The sequence below is a fragment of the Siphateles boraxobius genome, unplaced genomic scaffold, assembly GCF_051911475.1.
Source record: "Siphateles boraxobius isolate OS27281-9 unplaced genomic scaffold, OSU_SipBor_1 66, whole genome shotgun sequence".
Lineage (NCBI taxonomy): Eukaryota > Metazoa > Chordata > Actinopteri > Cypriniformes > Leuciscidae > Siphateles > Siphateles boraxobius.
This window is the reverse complement of record NW_027509193.1, coordinates 17,230,802-17,257,203: the sequence shown is the minus strand read 5'-3', so window position 1 is coordinate 17,257,203 and position 26,402 is coordinate 17,230,802. Positions and strand designations below refer to the sequence as shown.

Sequence of the window (26,402 nt, the reverse complement as noted above, 5' to 3'; positions counted from 1 at the left end):
TGCTGAATGTCTCCTATCTGCCAGTTACCTCACTTGAAGGTAGGGTAGGACATTTCAGATAGGCTTCTGAAAAATAAGTTTACTCAAGTGTGCTATTATCCTTCTTTTAAACTAAAAATAAGAAAGTATACGATCAGTATATTTTTAATGTACTTCTCTAAATTACACTTAAGAATTTTTGACTTATAGGCCTACTAAAAAGAAAAGTGTAAGTATATTTGGCCTATACTTGTACTCAATCTTTTGATCGAGATACACTTAAAAGTGTAATTAAGTATTCTAAGTATATGTGGATTGTAGTTTTGTTTACTCTTTTGATTAAGTAGCCTATTAAATACTTTTCACATAGTTTTACATACTGCCCTATAAACTTACATTGTTTGAAAATATTGATTTATAAAGAAAACAGATTTGTTTCTAATTCAGAATATCTGAATTTTTGTGTAGGCTAGTCCACTAGTAGTGTAAATAGGGATGCGATTTACTTTAAATCTACTTTTCTTTTGCTTATATTTGCGTATATGTTAATATTTAAAATTGAATTCGATCAAGTCATAATGTCACGTAAAACATTATATTTTCATGTTATAGGCCCTCATGTCTTTGGTAACAACAAGTTTCTATTTACACACACACACACACACACACACACACACACACACACACACACACACACACACACACACACACACACACAAACACACACACACACACACACACACACACACACACACACACACACACACACACACACACGATAAAGGTTTTGTAGGTTTGGTTGGCCGATATAACGTAATTCACTGAAAAAGAGAGTGAGAAAATGCCTCAATACAATACAGGCACAGATCTAAAGAAATGGCAGAGCACCCATGGAAAACCATGAGATATTCTCCATTCATTTTAACCAATTAAAAAATGTATTGAGTTTCATCAATTCATCAAGCGCACCATCGCACAGAGAGAAAAAAAAAGACTCTTAAAAAACTAAGATCAAGTATAATTAATCGTTGAGTAATGTGCATGTTAAAATGTTTTGAGGGGCGTTTGTGTATGTCACCTTGCCTAGCCCAGTTATCATTTGCTCGTGGAAACAGAAGTGAATAAAGATATTTAGTTGGTAAAGTATTTGCACTTGAAAGTTTGCACATGCTCGCAGTCATTGCATATGTTTTAACTATGTGCAAAAATGTGCATCTTTAAATTTTTTTTATCCCTTGCAGCTTCATGCAAATATGAAAAACAGTCAATTTCAAGGCAATATTATAGCTGATCAAAAGAAACAACATAGCACATAGCTGTTGGCTTTCTTTGGAACACATTAAACATTAAAATTAAACATTAAAATGTCAATGTAATACATGCTGGTAATTTTATATATTTCTGTAATAAGTTGCACCAACTAAAAAAACACTAACATTAACAATAATAATTATAAGACGCTGTTTCTCAAATGTCATTCGATTGTACTGTAAACTGAAAATTTTAAAGGTTTAGTCTTGACCAAAAAAAATAATTTTTAGAATTTGAAAAATTCAGGTTTCTGTCCTGTGTGAATGCATTTATTGTTGAAGGGAGTTTAGTTCTGAGGGTAAGGACTTCATATCCTGCTCATGATGTGTATTAAAGTGATATCAAAAGCCAGAAACAGTTATAGTTTGACTGCAGACAAGTGTAGCTATACAGCAAAACATTGCTAACCCAAACCCCAGAGGCCCATCAATCTACCTAAATTTTCACAATTGTTATCTGGGTTTGTACAACATATGGTGTAATTACCGTAATTTCGGGATGTCAACACAACATGTTCTACTCAATGCTGTCCTCAGAGTTTAGGTGGTGCAAGTAGGAGCTCTCCGAAAATTTCCAGTTTACAAGCTGTTATAATGAATTCTAGGAGGACCTGAACAGTTTTTTACCAATTGAAAAAAAAACCCATTAAAATCCATGTAATAAACATGTTAGGTCAAAAGTAATCTAAATAATAGTAAAAAAAAAAAAGTCAGAATACATTACCAAAAATGAGTAATCTATTTTACATTACAATTTTTGTCATGTTATTTAGAATCAGTAACTGACTACAACTTGTAAGTAATCTACCCTGCCTACACCACCCCTAAACCTAACCCAACCTATACTTATCCCTAAAATCAGAGGGAAATGATGAATAACACTGATGTAGAAGCACCTAACCCTGGCCTTATATGCCTAAACTTGACATAAACTGTAAACTTGTCCCTCTAATCTGCTTGGTTTGGGTGGAGTGTTGTTCCAGGACTAACAAAGATATTGTACTTGGTTAAATCATGTTCACCATCCTGAGTTATACATAATCCAAGTTATGCATAAATGTAATCCAAATGGAGAAGTGATTCTCATCTCCACTCATGAGGTTATTGCTGGATGCTTCCGATGGAATGTGTTGGAGACATTCTCACCCAGTATGTAAACTTACCATAACATAAAGTTCTTTCCCTTTCGTGGGAACTCCTACGCCTCGTCGGAGGTGTTTCCAACGAATTGGGATCACGCTAGGGAGACCACCTGCCTTCGAGTGAACTAAAACGAGCCAATAAACATTGGCATGCAAGATTGTAGGAGTGGTGATGGCGCAGTGGATAAGACACATGCCTTTGGTGTGAGAGACCCGGGTTCGAATCCACTGCGAGACACCAATGTGTCCCTGAGCAAGACACATAACCCCTAGTTGCTGCAGAGGCGTGCGACCTCTGAAATATAGCGATTGTAAGTCTGGATAAAATGGATAAAAGCGTCAGCTAAATGAATAAATGTAAATGTAAGATTTGCATTCCGCGCGCCACCTACCAGTGCGGGTGTAAAGCGGGAGCAAGCACACACACATTTGCTTTTTGCTTCGGAGCCTTCCTGCTTCAGCACAATAAGAGAGCATTCTCTAAAAGAGTAACACGGTCGAAGATCAGGTCCTTTTCAGGATGACGTTCCGTCCGTGTGTTTCTGGATGCGGTCAATATCTGCTGCCGGTTGATGCTCATGATCGCTGTCTCTGCTTAGGGCTCGCGCAAGCTGAGGCAGCGTTCGTGAACGAGTCATGTTCTCACTGCGGGAACATGACCGTCGCGGTGCTAAGATCAAGACTGCGAGTCCCTTTTGGAGATTCCCCGATCTAGTTCTTCTTCTGGTTCACTTCAGAAGAAGGCTACTTTGGCTAATCCCATTGTTGGTGTTACAGTGGGGAATGTCCGGGTGAAAGACCCCCTTACTCTCCTCACTCCTCTGCATCGCTGCCATTGGAGCCTCCGGAGGAGCGCGCTGGGCCACCTCGTGTGGTCCCAGTCATTTCCTTCGGGGCACCCCCGGTGATCAGATGTCGATTGCTGCATCGGAGGGAGAGCGGTCATGCTCCGGAGATGACGGCTCGACTGCGTTGCAGTGGTAAGCCGAGCCGGATCCGGAAAAGGCCGCTATGCTTTGCCGGGACGAGTGGAACCCTCCACCGCGTCTCAGCGCCCCGCCACGGTTCCTTTCTTTCAGGAGCAAATATGCGTTTCCCCCAGTGAGCCTTCTCGCACAGGCTTTGTGCAAGGTTAGGGACGACGAGGAGCAGGTCCTGCTTGTTGCGCCGTATTGGCCCAACCGGATTTCATGCTCCTCGCGACAGCCCCTCCTTGGCCCATTCCTCTAAGGAAGGATCTACTTTCTCAGAGAAGGGCACCCTATGGCACCCGCATCCAGACCTCTGGAATCTTCATGTCTGGTCCCTGGACGGTACGCAGAGGTTCTAGGTGCACTACCAGAGGCTATGGTTGACACCATCACTTCCGCTAGAGCCCCCTCTACGAGGCGCCTCTATGCGTCGAACTGGAACCTGTTCGTCGATTGGTGTTCTTCCCACCGGGAAGACCCACGAACTTGCCCGATCAGAATCATGCTTTCCTTTCTTGCAAGATGGGTTGGAGAGAAGGCTGTCTCCCTCCACCCTCAAAGTGTATGTTGCTGCAATAGCCGCTCATCATGATGCAGTAGAAGGTAAGTCATTGGGAAAGCACGACCTGGTCATCAGATTCCTCAGGGGTGACAGGAGGCTAAATATGCCATGTAATCCGCACCCGTACCCTCTTGGGACTTAACTCTAGTGCTCAGAGCACTTCAGAGGCCCCCCTTTGAGCCATTGCAAACGGTTGAGTTTAACATCCTGTCTATAAAGACGGCTCTCCTGTTGGCTTTGCCCTCCTTTAAGAGGGTAGGGGATCTGCAGGCTTTTTCGATCTACGAATCGTGCCTTCAGTTCGGACCGGGCCTTTCTCACGTTGTTCTGAGACCCCGGCTCGGATATGTGCCCAAGGTTCCAACCACTCCATTTGTAGATCAGGTAGTGAACCTGCAAGTGCTGCCCCTGGAGGAGGCAGACCCAGCCCTCGCTTTTCTCTGTCCCATCCGCACCCTGCGTTGTTACGTGGACAGAACACAAAGCTTCAGGACCTCAGATCAGCTCTTTGTCTGTTACGGAGGCCAACAGAAGGGGAAGGCTGTCTCCAAGCAGAGGTTTGCCCACTGGCTAGTGGATGCTATCGTCTGGGCTTATGCTTCCCAGGACGTGCCTTGCCCACCTAGGATAGGGGCACACTCTACTAGGAGTGTTGCCTCCTCCTGGGCTTTGGCGCAAGGCGCCTCGCTGACAGACATCTGTAGAGCTGTGGGCTGGGCGACACCTAACACGTTCGCTAGATTCTATAGCCTCCGTGTTGAACCTGTTTCCTCCCGTGTACTCGCTACGCCATTCCCACCTCTCGGCCGGATACTTGCGTCTTCTTACTCCATTGGTTCCCCAACATACGGCTAACCTCGGAGTTCCTCCATCACCCCTTCGGCACCAGGCGAGGTGGATCGCCCCGGCGCCAGGTCTATTACCTCTCGTAGGAGTTGTGTGTAGACTGGGTGGACTACAGTGGTCCCTTCAGCTACCCATTTCTCCACGATCCAGCTACCCTCCGGGCTAGCATCGTGTCTTCCCCTCGACAGACCTTCTATCGTCTTTGCGGAGTACGCTCCCACCCCTCGGGCTGGGACTACCTCAAGAACTGCCATGTGTTTCACTACCCCATGGGTTAGTACACATGTGTATTCCAGTGCCTCCCTTCGGGCGGGCAGGGGCTTCCGCAGCGTTCCCTCCCAAAGGGTGGGCACGCTTTCCCAGTGTTATCCATATCCACTGAGAGGGTCTTGCAGAACTGCTCCGGCGGGTAGCTAAGCTGGGCGCTGGAAAGGGCCAGCACCATGGCGTTTTGTTAGAGATCCCAATTTGTTGGAAACTCCTCCGACGAGACGTAGGAGTTCCCACGAAAGGGAACGTCTCGGTTACGTATGTATTCCCTCGTTCCCTGAGTAGGGAACGGTGACGTCTCGTCCCGTCGCCATGCTGCTGTACCTTCGCGGAGGACTGGACACTGTCCGGCTCCTCAGCGAAAAGCAAATGTGAGTGCGCTTGCTTCTGCTTTATACCCGCACTGGTAAGCGGCGCGCGGAATGCAAATCTTTCATGCCAATGTTTATTGGCTTGTTTTAGTTCACTCGAAGGCAGGTGGTCTCCCTAGCGTGATCCCAATTCGTTGGAAACTCCTCCGACGAGACGTCTCCGTTCCCTATTCAGGGAATGAGGGTTACATAGGTAACCAAGACGTTATTATTAGCTCACGGAACAAGACAAGTTATAAAAGAAAAATAACTTTGAGGGAAGCAGTGGCTTCATGGGAAGGCAAGGCCAAAATAAAAAAAGCAATCTAACTGGTGAATTTAAACTTCTGACTAAACTATACCAAAGAAAAGAAAATTAATAAAAGATTTGTACCCTTGCTCCCTTCATGATCCCAAAAGAGGAAAAAACTGTTCAACACCTCGCTAAAGCTTCCAAATAAACATCCAATAAGGTAGCTAATAAACTTGACTTTAACAGCGACAACAATAAAACAAAAGAAAAGAACTGATAAAAGTAAATAAAAGTAACCTCCACACTTAAACTGAAAAGAGAACTATTGGATACACATCAATAAAATAAAAATACAACACCACAGAATAGTAAGTTAAGCAGTTATCATGTTCAACAAGATGCAAAACTGCCACAACATGCAGACAGGACAAAGACAGCACTCTGGAGAAAGCTCTTGGGGGGAATGTTTTTCTCCATCTGAGAGTTTCTTCTCTGCTTTTATGCGGGCTCACTCGTTACTGGTAAGCAGGTGCAGCTGAGGATCAGCTGCCAGATGGATTGAGTAGGAGGAGCCAAAGGGGAAACAGAGGGAAACACACACAACAAGTCTTAGAAACTTCCTAGTTGGCTGCAGATGGACTGACTTTCTCATTTTAGAGAGCATTTGATTGTGTAGTTACTCAGCGTTACTACTTTTTTCTCCCCAAAAAAAGAAAGGACATTTTAAATACTACTTGCTAAAAGGTTCTAGGAGTAGCACACACATGAACCACAAGCCAAAAAACAAAACAAAAAAATCTCAAACTTCAGTGTTCAATTGTAAGGTATGATTAAAATATTTAATGTATGTACTGTATGTAGCAATCTGGATTCACAAGGTTTGATCATTGTTTAATAAATAGTATTTAAAAGGGATAAAATGTCATTATCTTTAAAAAGTTTAGGGTCAATAATATTTTTTTTAAATGTTTTTGAAAGACGTATCTTATGGTCACAATGGCTGCTTTATTGGATCAAAAATACAGTAAAAACAGTATATTGTGAAATATTAATACAATTTAAAATAACTGTTTTCTATTATAATATATTTTCAAATGTAATTTATTCATTTGATGGTAAAGCTGAATTTTCAGCATCATTACTCCAGTCTTCAGTGTCACATGATCCTTCAGAAATCATTCTGATATGATGATTTGCTGCTCTAGAAATATTTATTATTATTATCAATGTTGATATTTCTTTCTCAGGATTATTTGATGAATATAAAAAAATTGAACAGCATTTATTTGAAATAGAAATCTTTTGTAACATAAATGTCTTTGCTGTCACTTTTGATCAATTTAATGGATCCTTGCTGAATAAACATTAATTTATTTTTTAAAAAAGTATTCTTTTTTTCTTTCTTTCTTTAAAACTTTTGAACAGTATGTGACATGAACAGTTTAATTAATATTAAAAATCTATTCAGCTCTTACACCACTCATTTGTTGTGTTAAGTCATAAATCAGTACAGTGCAGATGAGCTGATGAAGACTGAAAACACAGTTTGTACCTTTGTTCATTGTACTGGATAGGATGTGCTGGTGTGGACCTGGTGAGTTCATGTTGATAAAAAAATATATTAAAAACAGAAGGTAGGGATCACATACAGAGCATAAGCCACAGTCACAAGTAACCCATTCTGACCTTAGTAACTCAACAGGTTTTCAACACTTTTTCAGCACTCTAAATATTGAACATTTTTGTGATCAGTAAATCCATGGAGATGGCAGCAGATGTTTGGATGCTTTGATAGATAGACCACCTATGAATACATTCTACTTTTAAATTATTAATTAATTCTACATCAGTCAAGCACTGACATAGAATTTGATGCTGATGGATTGCCATTGTATTAAAACCGATTCTTTCATTATTTCATTCAGTGACAAATGCGAGTGGGAGCAAGAAATAAGAGACTAGACGAGTCACGTCATCAGACTCAGGCGAATTATGCAGCCTATGTATCCGTCTAGCTTTCTGCCCAGCTTTCTCTTTTGTTCCTTTCTGTTGAAGGCAATCAATCAGATTGGTATTCCGGTGGTGTTTCTGTGGGATTGCTCTCTCGTCTCATCACATCGCAACTGACTGGGAGGTTTCTGAAGATCAGAATATCTCACGAGATTTCAGAGCGCAGCTCGGCCTCTGAAGCCTTTTTACGTCCACACACGCCGGCACATAATTTATAACCCCTTAGAAGGCTGATGGGAAGCTGATCTCTCTTGACTCCACTTGATTGTGCTTGTGTTCCTCTCTCTCTCTCTCTCTCCTCTTTTTTTATCTGATTCCATTCCTTAGTCATTGCACTGACCCCATGGCTGCCTCTTGGAATGCTTTATTTATAAGCCACAGTGATATGTGAGTCATACCGAGTTTTTTGGTGAATCATTGAAATAACTACCTTGCCTCATGGGAAAAACAGAAAAATATCTAAGTAATATTTTTCATTTCATGGCGTCCTGGTTTATTCATCTAATTACAGGGTACCGCAACCTTCTGTCATGTTGATCCTGAGTTACTGCTTAACTATCAGCTGGTTTATCATGAAACTGGGTCATTAACAGTTTGAAAACACCATAAGGCCGGTTTCACACCACATGCATTGACAGCGTGTTTTGTGCTTTCCCACAGATGGTGTTTCTTCTCAGAACTGTGGCTCTGTACAGAAGAGAAAGTTATTTCTGGATTGTTACTGGAGTTATATATAACTAGCCATACATTATAAAATGGCTATGGAGTGGGCCAAACCTAAGCATGGTTAAATCTAATTTACACGAGAAAGGGGACCACACTTACATTTACATGGAAATTAATCCACATGAAAATGTAGCTAAATTACTTAATCATCTGGAATCAGTCAGGTTTACTTAATGGAAAGTGCTGTTTTGTGTATCTGCCACTACGTGTGGAACTTTCGTAAGCCTGTTTCCACCATTTAAAAAGCTGATTGTGAGATCAAATAAAATAAGAACTAAATCACATAAAAATCAGACACAATACTGGAAGAAATTAGTTGCAATTTCAAAAGTGAGAATGACATCCCAATTGTTGATTAGAATGTCACACCACACGATTTCACAGTGTAAGATATACAGTAATGTCACATTGTCAGATATAAAATCGCAATTATGAGAAACAAAGTCAAAATATCCACCACCTTATTTTTAATGTAAGAGTGGGCAAGGTCATGTTTAACTTCCAGTTATTTTTGCTGTACAAAAACATTATTGTTATACTTAAACTTATTTGTTATCACATAATTTTAATTTATTATCATAATCATAAACATAGTTTTACAGATTATTGCACTTTGTTATTCCACTAATTATTTACAGTGCTGGTCAGAATTATTTGCCCCCTTGGTAAATACGATCAAAGATGGCTGTAAAAAATAAATCTAAATTGTTTAGCCTTTTGATATTTTATTTTAAAAAAATGCAAAAATCTTACATTTTATTGAAGTAAAATAATTGAAAGTGGGGGGAAATTTACATTATGAAATAAATGTTTTTCTCCAGAACACATTGGGAACAATTATTTGCCCCCTTTTATTAAATACTTTTTGCAACCTCCTTTTTCCAAGATAACAGCCCTGAGTCTTCTCCTATAATGTCTGATGAGTTTGGAGAACACCTGACAAGAGATCAGAGACCATTCCTCCACAGAATCTCTCCATATCCTTCAGATTTCCAGATCCATATTGGCGCTGCTTCTTTTCAGTTCAGCCCACTCATTTGCTATAGGGTTCAGGTCTGGGGACTGGGATGGCCATTGCAGATGCTTGGTTTTGTGCTCAGTGACCCATTTTTGTTTTGATTTGTTTGTTTTTGGATCACTGTCCTGTTGGAAGATCTAAACATGGCCTTCACTTGGAGGTGAAGATGCTGGTTGTGGAGGTCCTGGGCTTGTGTGGGTTACATGTGGTCTGCAGTTGTGAGGACGGTTGCATGTACTGCCAAATTCTCTGAAATGCCTTTGGAGACAGCTTATGGTAGAGAAATGAACATTTAATTCATGGGCAACAGCTCTGGTGAACAGTCAATTGCACGCTCCCTCAAAACTTGTGACATGGCATTGTGCTGTGTGATAAAACTGCACATTTTAGAGTGGCCTTTTATTGAGGCCAGCCTAAGGCACACCTGTGCAATAATCCTGCTGTCTAATCAGCATCTTGATATGCCACATCTGTGAGGTGTATGGATTATCTCGGCAAAGAAGTGCTCACTAACACAGATTTAGACAGATTTGTGAACAATATTTGATAGAAATAAGCCTTTTGTGTACATAGAAAAAGTCTTAGATCTTTGACTTCAGCTCATGAAAAATGGGGGCAAAAACAAAAGTGTTGTGTTTATAATTTTGTTCAGTGTATGATATAAAGTCGCAATTATGACAAAGTCAAAATATCCACCATATTTTTAATGTAAGAGTGGGCACGGTCATGTTTAACATCCAGTTATTTTAGCTGTACAAAAACATTATCTGCTGCAAACCTATTTATCATATAATTTAAAAAAATGTATCGCAATCATAAACACTGATTGTAGCGCAAATAGTTTTACAGATTATTGCACTTTGTTATTCCTCTTGTTATTTACCTATAGCAGATAATGAATCCAAAGTCTTGCACATTCACAGGAAACAGCGTACTTGTGTTTTGAAAGGTAGTCACCATTTGAGATATGATTTCAATTAACTTTTTATTGATTTATTTTCACTCTGAGGAGACAACAGGCTTCCATCAGGACTTGTATCAAGAAAAGTGTTTCTTTTTTCAAACAGTAGGTATATATTTCACTCAATTTTGTATTATGTTTTGCTTCATAAAAGCCAAAATTTCAAAATATTGTTAATGTTGTTAAATAGGTTTACTGTCCATTTCCTCCCTATTTTGTGCTGAATTTAACATGCTGCGCATGGCAAAAATAGGCTCAACACCAAAACCTGTTTTAAATACTTTTACTGCTAAAGCTACGAGATGAAGAATGTACCACATCTAGACTTTTTGTAAATGGCAACACTTTGATGTGAGCTCACGACAGTCGCATTGAAGTCAATGTTGGCGTGTTGTCATGTCACAGAGTCCACATGGCTAATGGAATATGAAGGGCTGATAAGGTGAGAGGTGTTTATCATATATAAACAGATACTGCAAGTTCCCATTTCTGTTGTTACAATTTCAGCAATGAAAGAAGCAATGAGAAGCAATACAAACTCAAGTTCTGCTCTCAATGGGGAAATCATGCTGATCTGTATCCCAATCTCGGCATTAGGCACTATAATTGGCACCGTAGAGCACCTGAATCAAAGGGCTTTGTCAAAGAATTCCAATACATTCACAGAAAACGATGTGTACTCAATATAACTGTTATGAGTGAACTCTTTAGGCAAGAGAATGGAGACAAAAGACAGATGGAGACAGCTGTCTGGAAACAAGAGTTGTACAGTTTATTTTTGCCAAATATAACTATACACATATTATGTGGAAGTGATTCATATGTCTAAAACTCCCTCTGAGTTCAGCTTTGTGTAACAAGTACTTTTACTTTTTTTGGTAAAGAAATTTAGATCACCTGTTTTATATTGTCTTGAGAAAACAATTCACAACCATGTACCCACAAAAACACTTCATACACAATATAACACAATACATCAGTTAAAATACATGATTAAATATTTTGTCAACAACAATATTATTTCATTGGCATCAATGTGTAATGTTCAGGAGTTTTATTCAGCTAAAAAGAGAAGAAAGGCTTTCGTAATGCAATTGCATCCCTTGTTGGTTTGTGGGAGAAAACCAGTGGATTTCTCTTGTACCTGTTTTACAGTGACGAATCTGGAGGCAGAAAGAAGAAAAGGTCAGTGGATGTTCTACTTCTTGCATCTCCTCACATCCTCTTTTTTAAAGAATAGCCTTTGACATGAAGCAGAATTACTGTCTTTAACTTACACCAGGAAATGTGTTTGTAAGTCGGGACAACTGTAAAGCAGTAATAGAACTACAATTGAGGTCACATCTGAAATTTTATGCATGCCCTTCTCCCTCTCAGACGACTTCTGTCTCAACAGAAAAATAACACACATGAAAACGTACCGTGCATCCTTATAGAAGCACACAGCCCTTCTTCTTGACCTTGGTGGGCTGTGGGCAGAGCACAGCACGGATGGCCTCATCAAACACCGTTTTTAGACCTCTCTGAGTGAGAGCAGAACACTCCAGGTATTTTACTGCATCTGTTCACACATAAACACATATCAGGTTTGTTACTAGCACCGCTTTTCTCACTCAATATATTTTAAGCATAGTACTGAATCATTTCTGATTCGTTCTGAGTGGGATACTTAGCACCAGATGTCTGGGTGTATTAGGTGCGCACAAATCTGTCATATCTTGAATGTGTAGGAGGACTAGCCCATGTGTTCTCCCAAATGCTAGTTTAAATCACACTGAGAACAAATTGCATTTAGATTCTAAATCTGTAGCCTGATATGTAGTGCTTTGCAATTGTTTTTGCATTTAGAGACTATGTGGTAATTATATGCTACAAAGAAAGCAGACAATAAACAGTGTTTGCATTTGTCTTGTATCTTAAGCCTTCTTTTTTTCTACGAACCGATTTCCAGTACAATTGTTGCAACTATAAACAGTTTAAGTCTTGCGCTCAAATAGTGGAGGGAAGAAAAAGGTGGTGTATGCCTTATTGTCAGAAGTATATACCTCAAATAATCTCCTGTTAAATGGTTTGGGGTCAGCATTTTATTTTACATTTTATTTTTTGGTGACACTTTTATTTTACAGTGTCGTTGTTACATATGTTACATGTACCTTATGTTTTAATAACTAAATTATGTATAATTACATGCAACTAACCTTTAACCAAACCCCATTTCTAATCCTGACCCTATAGAAAGTGCGTTTTGTTACCTGATATTACTCAGTACTTAAATGTACAGTTAACTTATAGGGTAAATATGCATGTAACCAATTCCTTAATGTTTTTGAAAAAATATATATTCTGCTCACCAAGGCTGCATTTATTTGATCAAAAACTACAGTGGAAGCAGAAATATTATTACATTTTAAAATAAATGTTTTCTATTCGAATATATTTTAAAATGCAATTTATTCCTGTGATGTCAAAGCTGAATTTTCAGCATCATTATTCCAGTATTCAGTGTCACATGGTCCTTCAGAAATAATTCAATATGCTGATTTGCTGCTCAATCTAATATGCTGATTTCTTATTACCAGTGTTGAAAATAGTTGTGCTGCTTAATATTTTTGTGGAAACTGTGATAATTATTTGATCAACAGGAAGTAAAAAAAAAGCTTTTATTTGAAATGGATCTTTTTGTAACATTATAAATGTATTTCTGTCACTTTAATGCATCCTTGTTGAACAAAAGTATACTATAAAGTTTTTTTTTTTTTATCTTACTGACCCCAACTTTTGAACAGTGGTGTACTGTCATCCAGTGGTATAAAAGCACAAATCCGACTGTCCCGCCTCACCTATTTCTTTGGCCAATGCAAGACCCTGTGGGTAAGTGATTGGTGCAAGTTTTTTCTCTTTCAGCTTCTCGATGGTCTCCTTCTCGTCTCTCAAATCGAGCTTGGTGCCAACCAGAATAATTGGAGTGGAAGGGCAGTGGTGTCTCACCTCTGGATACCACTAGAGGGAGCAGATCAGAACAATTAATTCACACCTGATAATCAGTCCATATCTAGGCTCTATGGTATTTTTGGCTGTCTGTTGTCAAATACATGGGCTATAAAGCTATCCATTTGCAAAGATTTGAGATATTTTAAATTTTTTGATGCTTTCACTGCTTGCTCCTATCAGATACCAACACCACAATCCCTGTGCAAGTCGTTCGGTTCCAATTCAGAATGAAGTGAAAATACAGACTAATGGACACACACAGTTTGTTCCACTTGATGTCTGTCAAGTTCAGATGTGGCCTTTTCACTGAAAAGATTTTCCTCAGAAAATCACCAACTGAATACTTTGTTAAAGTTCAGCACAACGTCAGTAATATCTCAGAAAGTGTGCAGAGCATGTCGAAAATGCAGCAAAAACAGTTTCTAAATTGGTCACTGCAGAGCGGAGGAAAAATATTTTTAAAAACCTATAGCACACAAGGACTTCTGCACATTTCAAGGCCTGGCCTCTGAATGTTGTCTTTAATCTGACACTCACAAACACCATTGTTTCCATACACAAAGCAACCCATGCAGTCACGTTGAGCAGACCTTGAACAGTCAATGGGCACAAGAGCATTGCTACAGTAAGCCCACGGTGTCCTTGCCATCCCAGACTCAAGTTTTATATGGCAAAACACTGTTTACAATGGCAAAGCAGTCATCCATTTATAAGCTAATACTGTAGATGACGTTACTGCTGTTTTGAACTCTGAAGTTTTAAAAACCAGGAGCAATTTCGTACTTTTACAAATGCAGACCAGACACTGTACTGCAAACTAAAGCAAAGACTTTATATATAGAAAGATGGTGCACTCATATTACTATGAATGGGAAGGTGGAATAAGTCCTGCCTTCTAAATAAAAGAGTCGATCGCTGATTGGTAAAGTCACCATGTCACTGCAGAAGCTCCAGATGCTTTAGAAACAGTCAATGTTCTGACATGCACGCTTACGGCTGCACATGCGCATTGGCTGTTCCAGCGTGAAAAATACGCTTTTTAAACAATATTTTAACATAAGAAACCCCATTTATGAGACAATTGTTGTTAGATTTGATCGTTCATGTAATCGTAAGCTTAGTGAACAGCTATGGATAATTTTATATTTCCCCATTCAAAGAGATAGGAGCTGCACTTGCATGCCTGAGAAGCATTTCAAAGATGGTCAAAGAGTGAAATGACTTTGAACTAAAGTGCAAATAAAGATGACTTTAAAAAGAGCAATAAACAAACCTTTCCTTGATGCTTTCATGACTAGTTGTTTATCTGTTCCCTTTTAGTCCTACATTTGATCTGAAGAAGCTCAACACTTAGAGCTTTTGTATGCAACTAAAGTTTTTTTTTTGTTTCCTCTCTTCAAACATATTAATAAAAGTCTTCAAAAGGGTTTAGAGAATCAAAATGGTGGGCTTTGATAGGGATCAGCATGTCTCCAGAGGCATTTGTGAGCATATGATTCTGCTCTCTCAGCATCGCCTTCTGACTAAGTCGAAGCAAACCCTTAAAACGGCGCCACGTTTTCACATACTATCAGCCCGCGTCAGTAATGAGAAATGATCTCTTCGCACTTAACTTGTCCATGATTGCTGCCAAATGGATGCGTAAGCAAAGGTCACGTGATGTCTTGCAATGTGTATCTATGTGCTTTCCTCTCCCCTTTAAATAGATTTTAATTTGTCTCCTCAACCTTGCACAATCTATCAAGACTACATTTGCATATGGTTAGTGTTACCATGGTTACTAAGGAATATACTGTTGAAATAATAAAAGAGAAAGACTGGGAGGGTAGAAAAAGCAAAGAGTGAAAGAAGCTTCTGAAGGTATTTGATTGGGAGTGAAAGCATAAAGCATTAAGGAACAGGCAAAATGAGATTGCCATTGTTTGAACTTAATAACAATTCAAAGGACTGTTTGTGGACTTGTTTATGCAAGCGCTGATTTTAAGCAATGTAAATTGGACCGGATTAAGCCTCTAGTGGTTCTGGAATTATTGATATCACAAACAATTTGTTTTCCGTTCCATCTCAGGCACCTTAAATGTGCTGCGGGGGTTGTGATAAGGTCTGGCATAATAACAACAACTCAGCAGAAAAGGAACTTGCTTCCTTTTTGCCTTCTCATTTTTGTCTTTATTATTGAAAGAAATCAAGGATGGTAGAATATTATAAAGCTATGTTTCTGATTCAGTTTTATTATCATGATTCCTTTTGTTAATGTTAGTGTCTTTTTTTTTTTTTTGTCAATTGTATGTCTACCCCATCAGTTTATGTCTCACAAATGCAGCTTTATATTACCATGCTCATTTCGGCTAATATTTGCAATACAAAGTTTTGTTATCATAGTCACAGTTAATCTGATAGCTGATGGCAAACTAACATGACAAAAAAGATAATTTGGTCGCCAATTTGGCACTGCATAGGTAACACTTTACAATAGGGCTGTTAACATTAGTTGATCAAATGGCAACAATGCCAATTAACTTTTAAAGCATGACGTATGTGACGAGGTTTCCAAACCAGATGCAGGAAAGTGTCCAAAGATTTCAGCATTTTGCTGTGCGATGGAGGAGTTGTGTGTCTGAACACACAAATATTATTTGATCACTTGCAATTAATAGTGTAATAGTGCAGTCTGCCTGAAAAGAAAAGAAAAATCGAATTTGCCCGCAGTCTGAACATAGCCATGATCTATTGTTTGTTATAAAGAAACATGATTTAAATTGAACATGAATCAAACTTTAAAAATCCAGTAAAACGGTTTGTTAGTTCCTGATAATGCATTAACAAATGTTAAAGGGTTAGTTCACCCAAAAATGAAATTTCTGTCATTAATAACTCACCTTTGTGTCGTTCCAAACCTTTCAGACCTTCGATTATCTCCGGAACAGAAATGAAGGTCTTTAAAGATTAAATCTGAGAGCTCTCTGACCCCTCCATATACTGCAACTTTATTACCACTTTCAAGGCCAAGAAAGGTAGTAAAGACATCGCTAAAATAGTCCATGTGACTACAGTTGTTTCCGCACAAAAAGTATTCTCATCGCTTCATAACATTACAGTTGAACCTGTAGTCACATGGACTATTTTAACAATGTCTTTACTACTTGTCTGGCCCTTAAAAGTTGTCGTTGCGTTGCAGTCTATGGAGGGATCAGAAAGCTCTCAGATTTCATAAAAAATATCTTAATTTGTGTTCTGAAGATAAACGAATTAGTTCTTATGGTTTGGAACGACATGAGGGTGAGTAATTAATTACATACATTTCTTTTTTGATGAACCAACCCTTTAATAAATTTAACATTATTGTATTGTTTCACGGCTGCAAATCTGTACGACTTTATTTTTCCTGTGGAACACAAAAGATATTTTAAAGAACACTTGGTTCTAAACAACATTCTAAACAAAACTCCATTGATTATTATTATATAGACAAAAACAAGAGTGGGTAAATCATGACAGAAATTTAATTTTGGGGTGAGTATCCCTTTAAAGCATCAGATTTTCTACAATCAAACTGCACTTTGATGTAAACACAGATCCTGCAATCAATATTATTTTCAGCCAATGATCTATTAATTTGAGCGGAGAGAACATGATGTAAAAAACATCAAACTTAGTTTTCTAAACAGAACTTATACCTGACAAAATAAAAAAAGTATATTCCGTTTATGCTTAAGTATATGCTGGTTGCCCATTGTTGACCAGGTAAGATCTGTGTAGAACCACAAACCAGAGTCAAAGGTAACCTATGAAGCCTACCTGAACCGTTCTACATCGCCTGAACTAACTATAGGCATTACAACACCATCTCTTTTTGCCCCTAGGACCCTAGATTATTTTCTGATTGCACTACACACTCAGCAGAGAACTGTCATTTTGACTTATAAAAGAGCATTCTCTTTTGGGATCACTCTGACAGGGTGAAATAGAAGCAATTTTAACACTGCACCTGTAGCAGGACATTAAGCGGTGTGTTTCTGTCAGGCATTTACAGTTGCATTAATGGAGAACACGTCAAGGTCAGCTGCGCTGCTGGCACTGCTTTTATACTCCCTTAGTTGTGAGTGTGAGGTAGATAAATAACTTATTAAATAGAGTCAGTATTGAATGAACCTGTTGGCTGGCTGGAAAACATACAAGTAAAGATGATGTGGGTGGCCACAGGTCCTTAAAAAAATCTTAAAATGTCTTAAAGTTTTCATAATAAAAGGCCTTAAAAAGTATTAAATTGTCTTAAATTCAGATTTGATGAGTCTTAAATATCTCACCACTGTGATACGCAACACGTTTATCGTCCTGAATAAAGCAAACCAGCGTCTCACTAGTAAAGTTCTGATGGATGAGGATTGCAATCAAGGTAAAGACGAATTGCGGTGACCAACAGGAATCGTTAAGTAAGCTCGCATGAGTCTGTTATATTGATGCACAAACAAACCCGGTATGTGCGCTCTCTCACATTTACACATTTCAGCACATTCACATTTTTTTCCACACACATACAGGGTAGTGTTTTTATCTGTCGTGTATGTTGCTGTGTTTAGTAATTCTGAATTGATTCATGTACTGTAGTAGGTCTTTGCAGTCAGGTCAAGGAGGCTGGTTTAGGGGCTTTTTTTTGGCATCTCCATGTGGTACTGTTTGTTATTACAACTTGACTTGCCTAAAATGTAAACAAGCTCTTTACTGTTGCAATGTACACACATTATACACTGAATTCTGAATATTTTTTTTCCCCCTTTTGTCGTTTGGTGTCCTTTTGGAGCCTCCACATGTACTTTTTTTTGGAAAGACTCCGAAACTTACTTTGAAAAAAGCTTGCAGAACATACAGTTTTGTGATAATCACCCATCAATATGAAGGTTTATATAGGAAATGATAACAAAATGAACATGCTAAACAAGACAATTGGTGTAAGATTCATTTCACAATAAGTGTGTGATTTAATTGCAATTTAAAAAAAGTGTATCTATATATATATATAAAATGTATATTTCCATTGCAGGTTTGGTCTTAAATTTCATACAAGGTGGTATTAAAAAGGTCTTAAATTTAACTTTTTTATATCTGTAGACACCCTGTGCAGCTTCCTGAGAACAAAACTTGAACAAAACACTTTCTCTTTCAAAACAGTTGAATGCCATTGATGGAACTCAGCCTTTAATTTCTGAATGTCTGAACACTCACAAGGCCACTCACATTTTTATAGCAGCTGACGTTGACATCATGTCCACTTTATAAATTTGTGATTAAGGTCAGTAAATGCATCTTGGATTAATGCACAGTGGCATCTAGTGTCCAGTGAAGTATCAAGCAAGTGTATAAGGGCATGCATGAGGGTACAGTGTGTGTATGTGGGAATGTGGCAAGAATGCACAGAATGGCAGCGGGTTATTGTGGGTTACAGCGGGATTGTGTCTATAGGCTCATGCTGGTGTGACTAATATCCAGACTAAAGCACCCGTAAGGACTTACCTTGGCTCTGACGTTTTCAAACGATGCTGGGCTCACCAGAGAGAAACAGATGAGAAACACATCCTGCAAAAATATCAGAGGACATTTTTTTGATGAATAAACTGAACAAACGCTACCGGTCACAAGTTTGGGGTCAGTTGGAAACAAATTTTTTTTTTTTTTTTTTTTTTAAACTAGAAAGTGATACTTTAATTCAGCAAGGACATATTCAGTTGATTAACTGATCAGATTTCTTTTCTATTCAATATTATATTAGAATACTATAATGCTGTTTTTTTACATCAAAGAATCCGGAAAAAAAAAGAAAAACATTAAGAAAAAACTAGTACCAATGAAATCTATTATAGTCTACCACAATAATTCTACTATGGGTATTTTACAAAATGGACCTGGTGTTTTCAACATTAATAATAATAAGAAATATTCCTTGATCATCAAATCATCATATTATAATGATTTCTGAAGGATCATGTGACACTGAAGACTGGAGTAATGATGCTGAAAATTCAGTGTTGCATCACAGGAATAAATTACATTTTAAAATTTATTCTATTACAAAACAGTTATTTTAAATTGTATTCATATTTTACAATAATACTGTTTTACTGTTTTTTTTTTTTATAAATAAATGAAGCCTTGTTGACCAGAAGAGACATTAAAAAATATATATATTAAAAAAATGACCGGCCCCATGGTTTAAAATCGGTCACAATTATGGGTATTCAAGGGGACGTGTCCCACTAAATGTCTATGGTGGTGTGTACCGTCTGAGGGTAGGACAGTGGCCGCAGTCTGTCGTAGTCTTCCTGTCCAGCTGTATCCCAGAGGCCCAAGTTGACTGGTTTGCTATCCACCATTACATTTGCTGAGTAGTTATCAAACCTGAGTGAAAATAGCCATGCCACAGAATCTCTCAATATTTCACCATGAGTGTCAAGTTCAACATAAAAATATAAACAATTCAATCCTACACTATTGTTGTGGTACTCACACTGTGGGAATGTACTCCCCAGGAAAAGCATTGGTAGTGTAGCTGATGAGAAGACAGGTCTTTCCCACAGCTCTGAAGAATACAAACAACAAGGCAAAAAAGAAATCTGTCAGATTGCTGGAAAACAAACAATATAATGTACTTTCAGTAAAACACATGCTGCTAAAATAACTTCAAAGTACACTAGATATCTGATGTAACCATCATTTAATAAGAGGAACAGGTGTACTGTACTTCCATAGTGAATTCACACATTTGTTTTCAAATACAAAGAACATTGTATGCGGTCCTTTTTCAAGAACTATAGGCATTGAATGTTTAAATCCTAACCGCATACAGCAATGCCATACATGAAAGGAGAGATTCTGTATCCACTTTGTCTGTACTATTGCTTTTCATTGCTCAAAGCTAAACTATCTCATGACTCATGCACTGCTTTTTAATTGTTTTTCTATGTAAACATGTGCAGACGTCTTTTACCACTATGCAGTGGCCGCTTGTTCAGCATCTCCCTCATGAAGCAAGTGTTGTTAAAGAACTTCAACTTTTAAAGTCACCATGAAATCAAAGTTGACATCTTGTTTTTTATGGAAAATAGCAGTATTATTATAAATAATTTATCCGTGCACAAAATTCATGTGCCTTTGATCTTTTAATCAAAATAATGGTGAACGTGATTTAACTAAGTACAACATGTTCCTGGATCGACATGCTTGACCTGGAACAACATTCGATTCAATCAGATGTGAGGGACAAGTTTATTAGTTTATGTCAAGTTTAGCAGTGTATAATTTGTGCCTCTTATGCCACCCACACTATATGGGATTCTAGCCCTGACTTTCTGCTCACTGACAGTATGGAGATCGCAGATAAAAGCTCAAAATCAGAAGCAAATCGGTGCTCGTTCACATGAGTGACGACTGCTATGTTTCAATTATCAAAGATGCGTTCTGCGAGAAGCGCTGATGCTGAAAGATATTTAATGGTATTTCACACTACTTGAACCGGAAACAGGTATCGATACCTGCTAAATAACGCCGTCATCGGCGACACGTCGGCGCTCACCTCATTGATAATTCAAATATGAGCGATAGTCACTGATGTGACGTAAATATCCAGACCTATCTGCAATCCAAGTCATGTAGTGTGAAATGTTTTGACTGGAACTGTCATCGGCAACGACAGACAGGTGTGTAGTGTGAAAAGAACTGCAATACCACTTTCAAAGTGTTGTAGTGTAGGCCTATGGCATGCATTAGCTAGGCCTATTTAATAAAAGCCGGAGCGTTCTGTACTGCACCTTTTTTTTTTACCTTTCCACATTTTTTAAACAGCCCTTTACCGATGTATTTCACTCCTGTGAAGTGCAAAAAAAGTTGGGGTTTTTTTGTGTATGCGTTGTTATTATATTACCAACAACAGGAGATTACCTTCAAAATAATTTGTGTACTCAGATATCCTTTCATACACCTGCTTTCACAGTCAGATCAGGGGATAATTATGCCACATGCAGAACTGTGACGGCAGACCGTAGAGCAAATTAAAATACCTCCAAACAATTGTGCATGCTTACATAAAAAAATTAGAAGATGACAATCGGTATGAAAACAGGTCACCCGAAGACGCAAAATACATACAGGGGCTGAAATAAGAGTGTACGAGACACAAATTCCAGTGGAGCGCATGTTGCTGCATGCAGGCAGCGAAAGTGAGGAATGCTGGGATTCAGGAGCTTGTGGCTACATCTCCTTCGCATCAAGAATCACTGGAGCTACTCAAAGGCAAGGCCAAAATCACACACCTCAGGCTAAACATGTTAAGTCACATCACAACTATTTGCTATCTTTATTACACACACTTCTGTGCTTGATTTCTCTCTCTTGCTCTCTCTAATAGAGTATAGATATATATTTTTTAAAAGCACATGGAAAAACACATACGACCAAAAATGTGACTATACACCATTTGAGTTATCCAGACTTGTGTGCACTTGACTGAAGGGCTAGGCTCTGGTGCATTGTGTATGCACTGTAAGGCATGATTCAACATCATAAACGGAAAAAGTCATGACGAAATAATGTAATATTAACAGAACTGAGTCTGTGAGTGCAGGCACTGGGGAAATCAAACATGCCTTACATCACTGAGCATACTTGAATAAATTTGAATCTGCACAAATTTCAGCGAACACTGGAGACAGTGCGCTAAAAAAATAATTAGAAAACAGTGGGAGATAACCGTTAAGAGGTGCTTTCTGATGCTCTTTGAAGTTGTGAATCAGATATAGATAGATACAGAGAGAAAGAGAGCAAGAGAAAACTCAGTATGGGGCCTGGCATTGTCGTGACAAGATGACAGGAAGTTGGGCGGTGTCATCCAGGAAGAGAGACAGCGAGCATCTTTTTGAAGTGTGTCTTCAAAAATGTGGCCCTGGTCGCTTTAACTTGTTCATTCTGTTTTTCTCTCCTTGATTGCAAAACACAAGCATTTTCTTCAACTGTACAACAAAATGATCACTATTAGTGTGTACATGTATGTCTACTTTTGCTTGTGTGTTACTGATTTTAAGTGCAGGGCCTCGTGCTTTAGCAGAGCCGCTTTACTGAAGAAACATGATACCTATCAGATTGTGCTACAATATATTTGCATTGTTTTAAGGGAAGGTGTGGGTATGAACGGGTAGGTTTAGAGTAACGGTAGGTATGGACGTTTTAAAAAAGCCTCAAACCACATTAATATGATGCTCGTAAAACAATCTGATAGGTAACCTTTTTCGCTATCAATTTGTGCTACCTATCCGTTTTAATGGGAGGTAGCACAATCTGGGGAGGTAGCACAAATCGTCAGAACACCGGCTTCTGCAGAGAGCAAGAGAGAGTCGATACAGCAAACCGATACTGGGAAGAGTATCAGAAGAAGTGTCAGAAAAAAGTAGAAAATTTCCACCCGGATGTCATGACAGTTCAAAGCAAGGAGCAGGCAGCATGTGATAGCATCAGAGTTAAAAACAAAACAGAACACCAAAAAAGGATACCAAATGATCGTAAATGCATGACCAAATATAAAATCTACTCACCATTACGGCAATGCTACAAATTTGCAACTTGAACGTTTGTGTTCTTTTAATTCAGCTAAGAGATCACAAAGTGATATATCAATCTCCTATTGGTCACGTCTTATTATTATACGAATTTGCAGGTTAGAGTTCACCGAAATTTGCAATGCAGCGAAATTCGCATGAGCTTGCATTTCCATCTCCTGCATTCAAATACCTTACTAAGTTGAAGTTTTTAGTCTAGAGGTTTTACAGTAGCTGAGGATGACTAGTAATGAAGTGGAACACACACCAACTAATTTAAGGAATCTTCACGTAAATATTTTCCATTCAATGAGAGCTCACAGTGACAACAGGCTGTCCATTATATGCACTAGATTTCAAGTATTCAGAAGTCATAAAATAAAAGGATCTCTTTTTGTGATTAACTTTTTATTAATTTCAAATTCAAAACCATATACACCACAGACACCAGCGAAAAAACTTCACCACTCACACGTTAACATAAACTGAACATATCATTCAACATATATGCTACATTCCAAAGAGTATTTCACACCCAGCCCTACCCAAAAGGACCCTGTGAAAAGAGAAATAAATGAATAAATCCTTTGATTGAAGTAATCTCTGATAATATTCACCTCCGTTGCAACTCTTAAATCAAATGTAGCATTGTGTGTGTCATTGGTTCTGCTGCAGTCTCATAACCAAATGTAATTTGGGCAAATGTAGCACAGTCCAAAGTAAAAAAAAAAAAAAAACATTTAAAACCACAAATTAATCCACATTACTTTGGACTTATCTGTGGTTTTAAATGGTGCTTTTTTCGTCCTTGTTGCAGCTGAACAGCCTGTGGTAACTTCAAACTGTCATTGTATGACAAAGATCTACTCTATATGAAGAATCTTAAAATTTTTAATTGAGTAAAAGGTGACAGAATTCTATTTTTTTAGACAATTTTTCCTCCCTTAAGCTGTACAATGAGGAATACTCAGCCAGTTCATCTTCAAGCAATACGAGGAACTTAAGCAGCTGGGTCATAGCATCAAATGCAAGAGGAAGTTAACAGCTTCAAATGGAGAACCATGCACAGGGTTTAAACAGGATATCCTCAAAGCAAAAGCACCTCTCCCCGCTGCCATTTGCCATGCTAGATGTTCCACTAAAAGTTCATTTTGATACTGTCATTCATGAACATTCAACACTTTAAACCTGCATCCTACAATACATCCCTAATAACTGTTGCATCAGCAGCATTCTGCTTTGCTTCCAGATCTGTACATCAGCATTGATCTGTCTCACTGCATATATACAGCAGATGAGATCAAGTGATGTGGAAAATCAAAACCTCATATATATATATATATATATATATATATATATATATATATATATATATATATATATATATATATATATACATATATATATATATATTCCTATGCAAATTTCCCTTCCTCCTTTTGAAAAGCAGCTTCAGTCTCACATGGTTCGAAATCAGAGCCATCTCACCCACCATCTTGAATCATGACTGTCTGTAGGTCAGTATATGTTTTAGAAAGATCTAACATGTTTTTGGTGTATAACAGAAAGCAAACACTAAGCTTGACATGTTTAGGTTTAAAGGAATAATGGAGAATGTCCTTATCTGTCATTGTCAGTCATCTTGAAAATAGACTAAAAGAAGCCAGTTTGACTGCAGTACTTTGTATGACCGGACTCGTACCTCGTAGAGTGTTCCTTGCACTGTTATGATGCATGCTTCATCGAAAACATGCTTGGTCCACTAGAAACAGCCAAATATTTACAGCCTAATGAAGTGCCCAATAGTGTAAGCAAACGTTTCCAAACGTTTTTTGGCTTCTGTATCACAACAGGCCCATCATTAAGGTTCAAATATGGCTTCAACAAAATTAGACCAAGAAATTGGTTCATTTTAACTCCAATATTAATTATCATTGTTTATATTATCAATGCCCTCCCAAATTGATTTTAATCTATTAAAGCAAAATTAAAATCTTACCCTCTCCTTAAGTATCTCTTAACCACTGGTTTAGACCATATGATTTCATAACATTCTTCTCATCATGATCTTGTCACTCACATAATTAAGTATAAAAACCCAAAGAGGAACGTGACTCAAGTGCAAAATGCTGTTTTCCTTTTTTATCAGGTATTATGTGTGACATAACTTCCTGCGCCACATTATATTAACTTGCCCGTGAATGTTCAAAGATTAAAATTTCTTGGCGACCCCCAATCTGACTGTCAGCCCCCAATCTGACTGTCAGCCCAATATTGCTCATCTCAGTGCTTATCTTTTAGCCAAACACAACTGTAGTAGCCTACATAGCCTAACTCATGAAACCTGTAGGTAGGTTGTTTTATATCCTTATTTGAAAATAAATTTGAGAAATATGAATTGTGTATTCAAGCATGAACCATAGGTTCAGCAACTAACCGAAGCCTGAGGCTATATAAACTAAAATACAAAGTATCTCACGTGACAAATGAGGAAATTAAATCTAACCAACAGACGAAGCAGATGAAATTAGTGCTTTATAAGACATAAGCAGTGCCCTTGAAAACGGTCATAAACGCTATCAAGCCAGTTTCATATTAATAAACCTTAATAAACAAGAAATTATAAACCATTCTAATTTTTTACAACAACTTTTCAAGGTAAACGGTGAAAATCAGATTTGGCTAATAAATCCATGTTAGAGCTTCTTCACTCACCCATCTCCGACTACCACACACTTTATTGCTTGCATTTTCCGATACTTTTGAAAAACTTTTGCCGGCTGCCGCTGTAAAACAACTGTTAAGGAACTAAGTTGTGATACAGGAAACAGATTTGCTTCTTCAGTGTCAGTTCTCTCTCTCTCTCTCTCTCTCTCTCTCTCACTCACTCTCTCTCTTATCTGCGCACTCGCTCTTGTGGTTGTGACAGTTTTGGACGTGTCTGTGTAGTGTCGAACTAGGCTATACGAGGAAGTATACTTTTAAGTGAAAGACATGAACGCGCTCTAAATCAGTTCGTGATGTGCATTACAGTCCACAAGAGGGCGATGTCGAATCATCATTGAAACGTGCCTTTAAAGGTAGGTTATAAAAAAAAGTTTTAGCGCTAGGTCAAAGCATATTATTAAATAATGTAGTACACAAGTGATGTATTTTTCAGTCATATCAGTGACCTATAACAAAATATGTAGGCTACATAAATTTTACACGGAGCCGGACATCGTAACCGACCGAGTAGGCTAGCCTACTCGTTTTAGAACATTCGTTCATTTATTTAGATAAATAGGTAGTTGGCTATAAAATATAAAATACTGTATAAAAAACTATTTGACTATTTATTATAATTATTATTCATTATGATTAATATTTATTATAATTTAGGTATTGTTTATCATTTATTTTACATATTTTCACTGTGAGGGGAAGGATTTT

At 38.1% G+C, this 26,402-nt stretch overlaps 1 protein-coding gene across 1 annotated transcript; it reads right to left on the bottom strand.

Annotated features, from left to right (window-relative positions):
- Positions 1-11,147: 11,147 nt before the first annotated feature.
- On the bottom strand, positions 11,148-25,932 carry rac2 (Rac family small GTPase 2). The gene is made up of 7 exons (XM_077212631.1): positions 25,686-25,932; positions 19,892-19,963; positions 19,665-19,782; positions 18,901-18,963; positions 13,239-13,398; positions 11,820-11,959; positions 11,148-11,561 (listed from the first exon to the last, which is right to left on the bottom strand). Exons 1-6 carry the CDS (start codon positions 25,718-25,720, stop codon positions 11,829-11,831), a joined length of 579 nt encoding a protein of 192 aa, XP_077068746.1. The 5' UTR covers positions 25,721-25,932; the 3' UTR covers positions 11,148-11,561; positions 11,820-11,828.
- Positions 25,933-26,402: the final 470 nt, after the last annotated feature.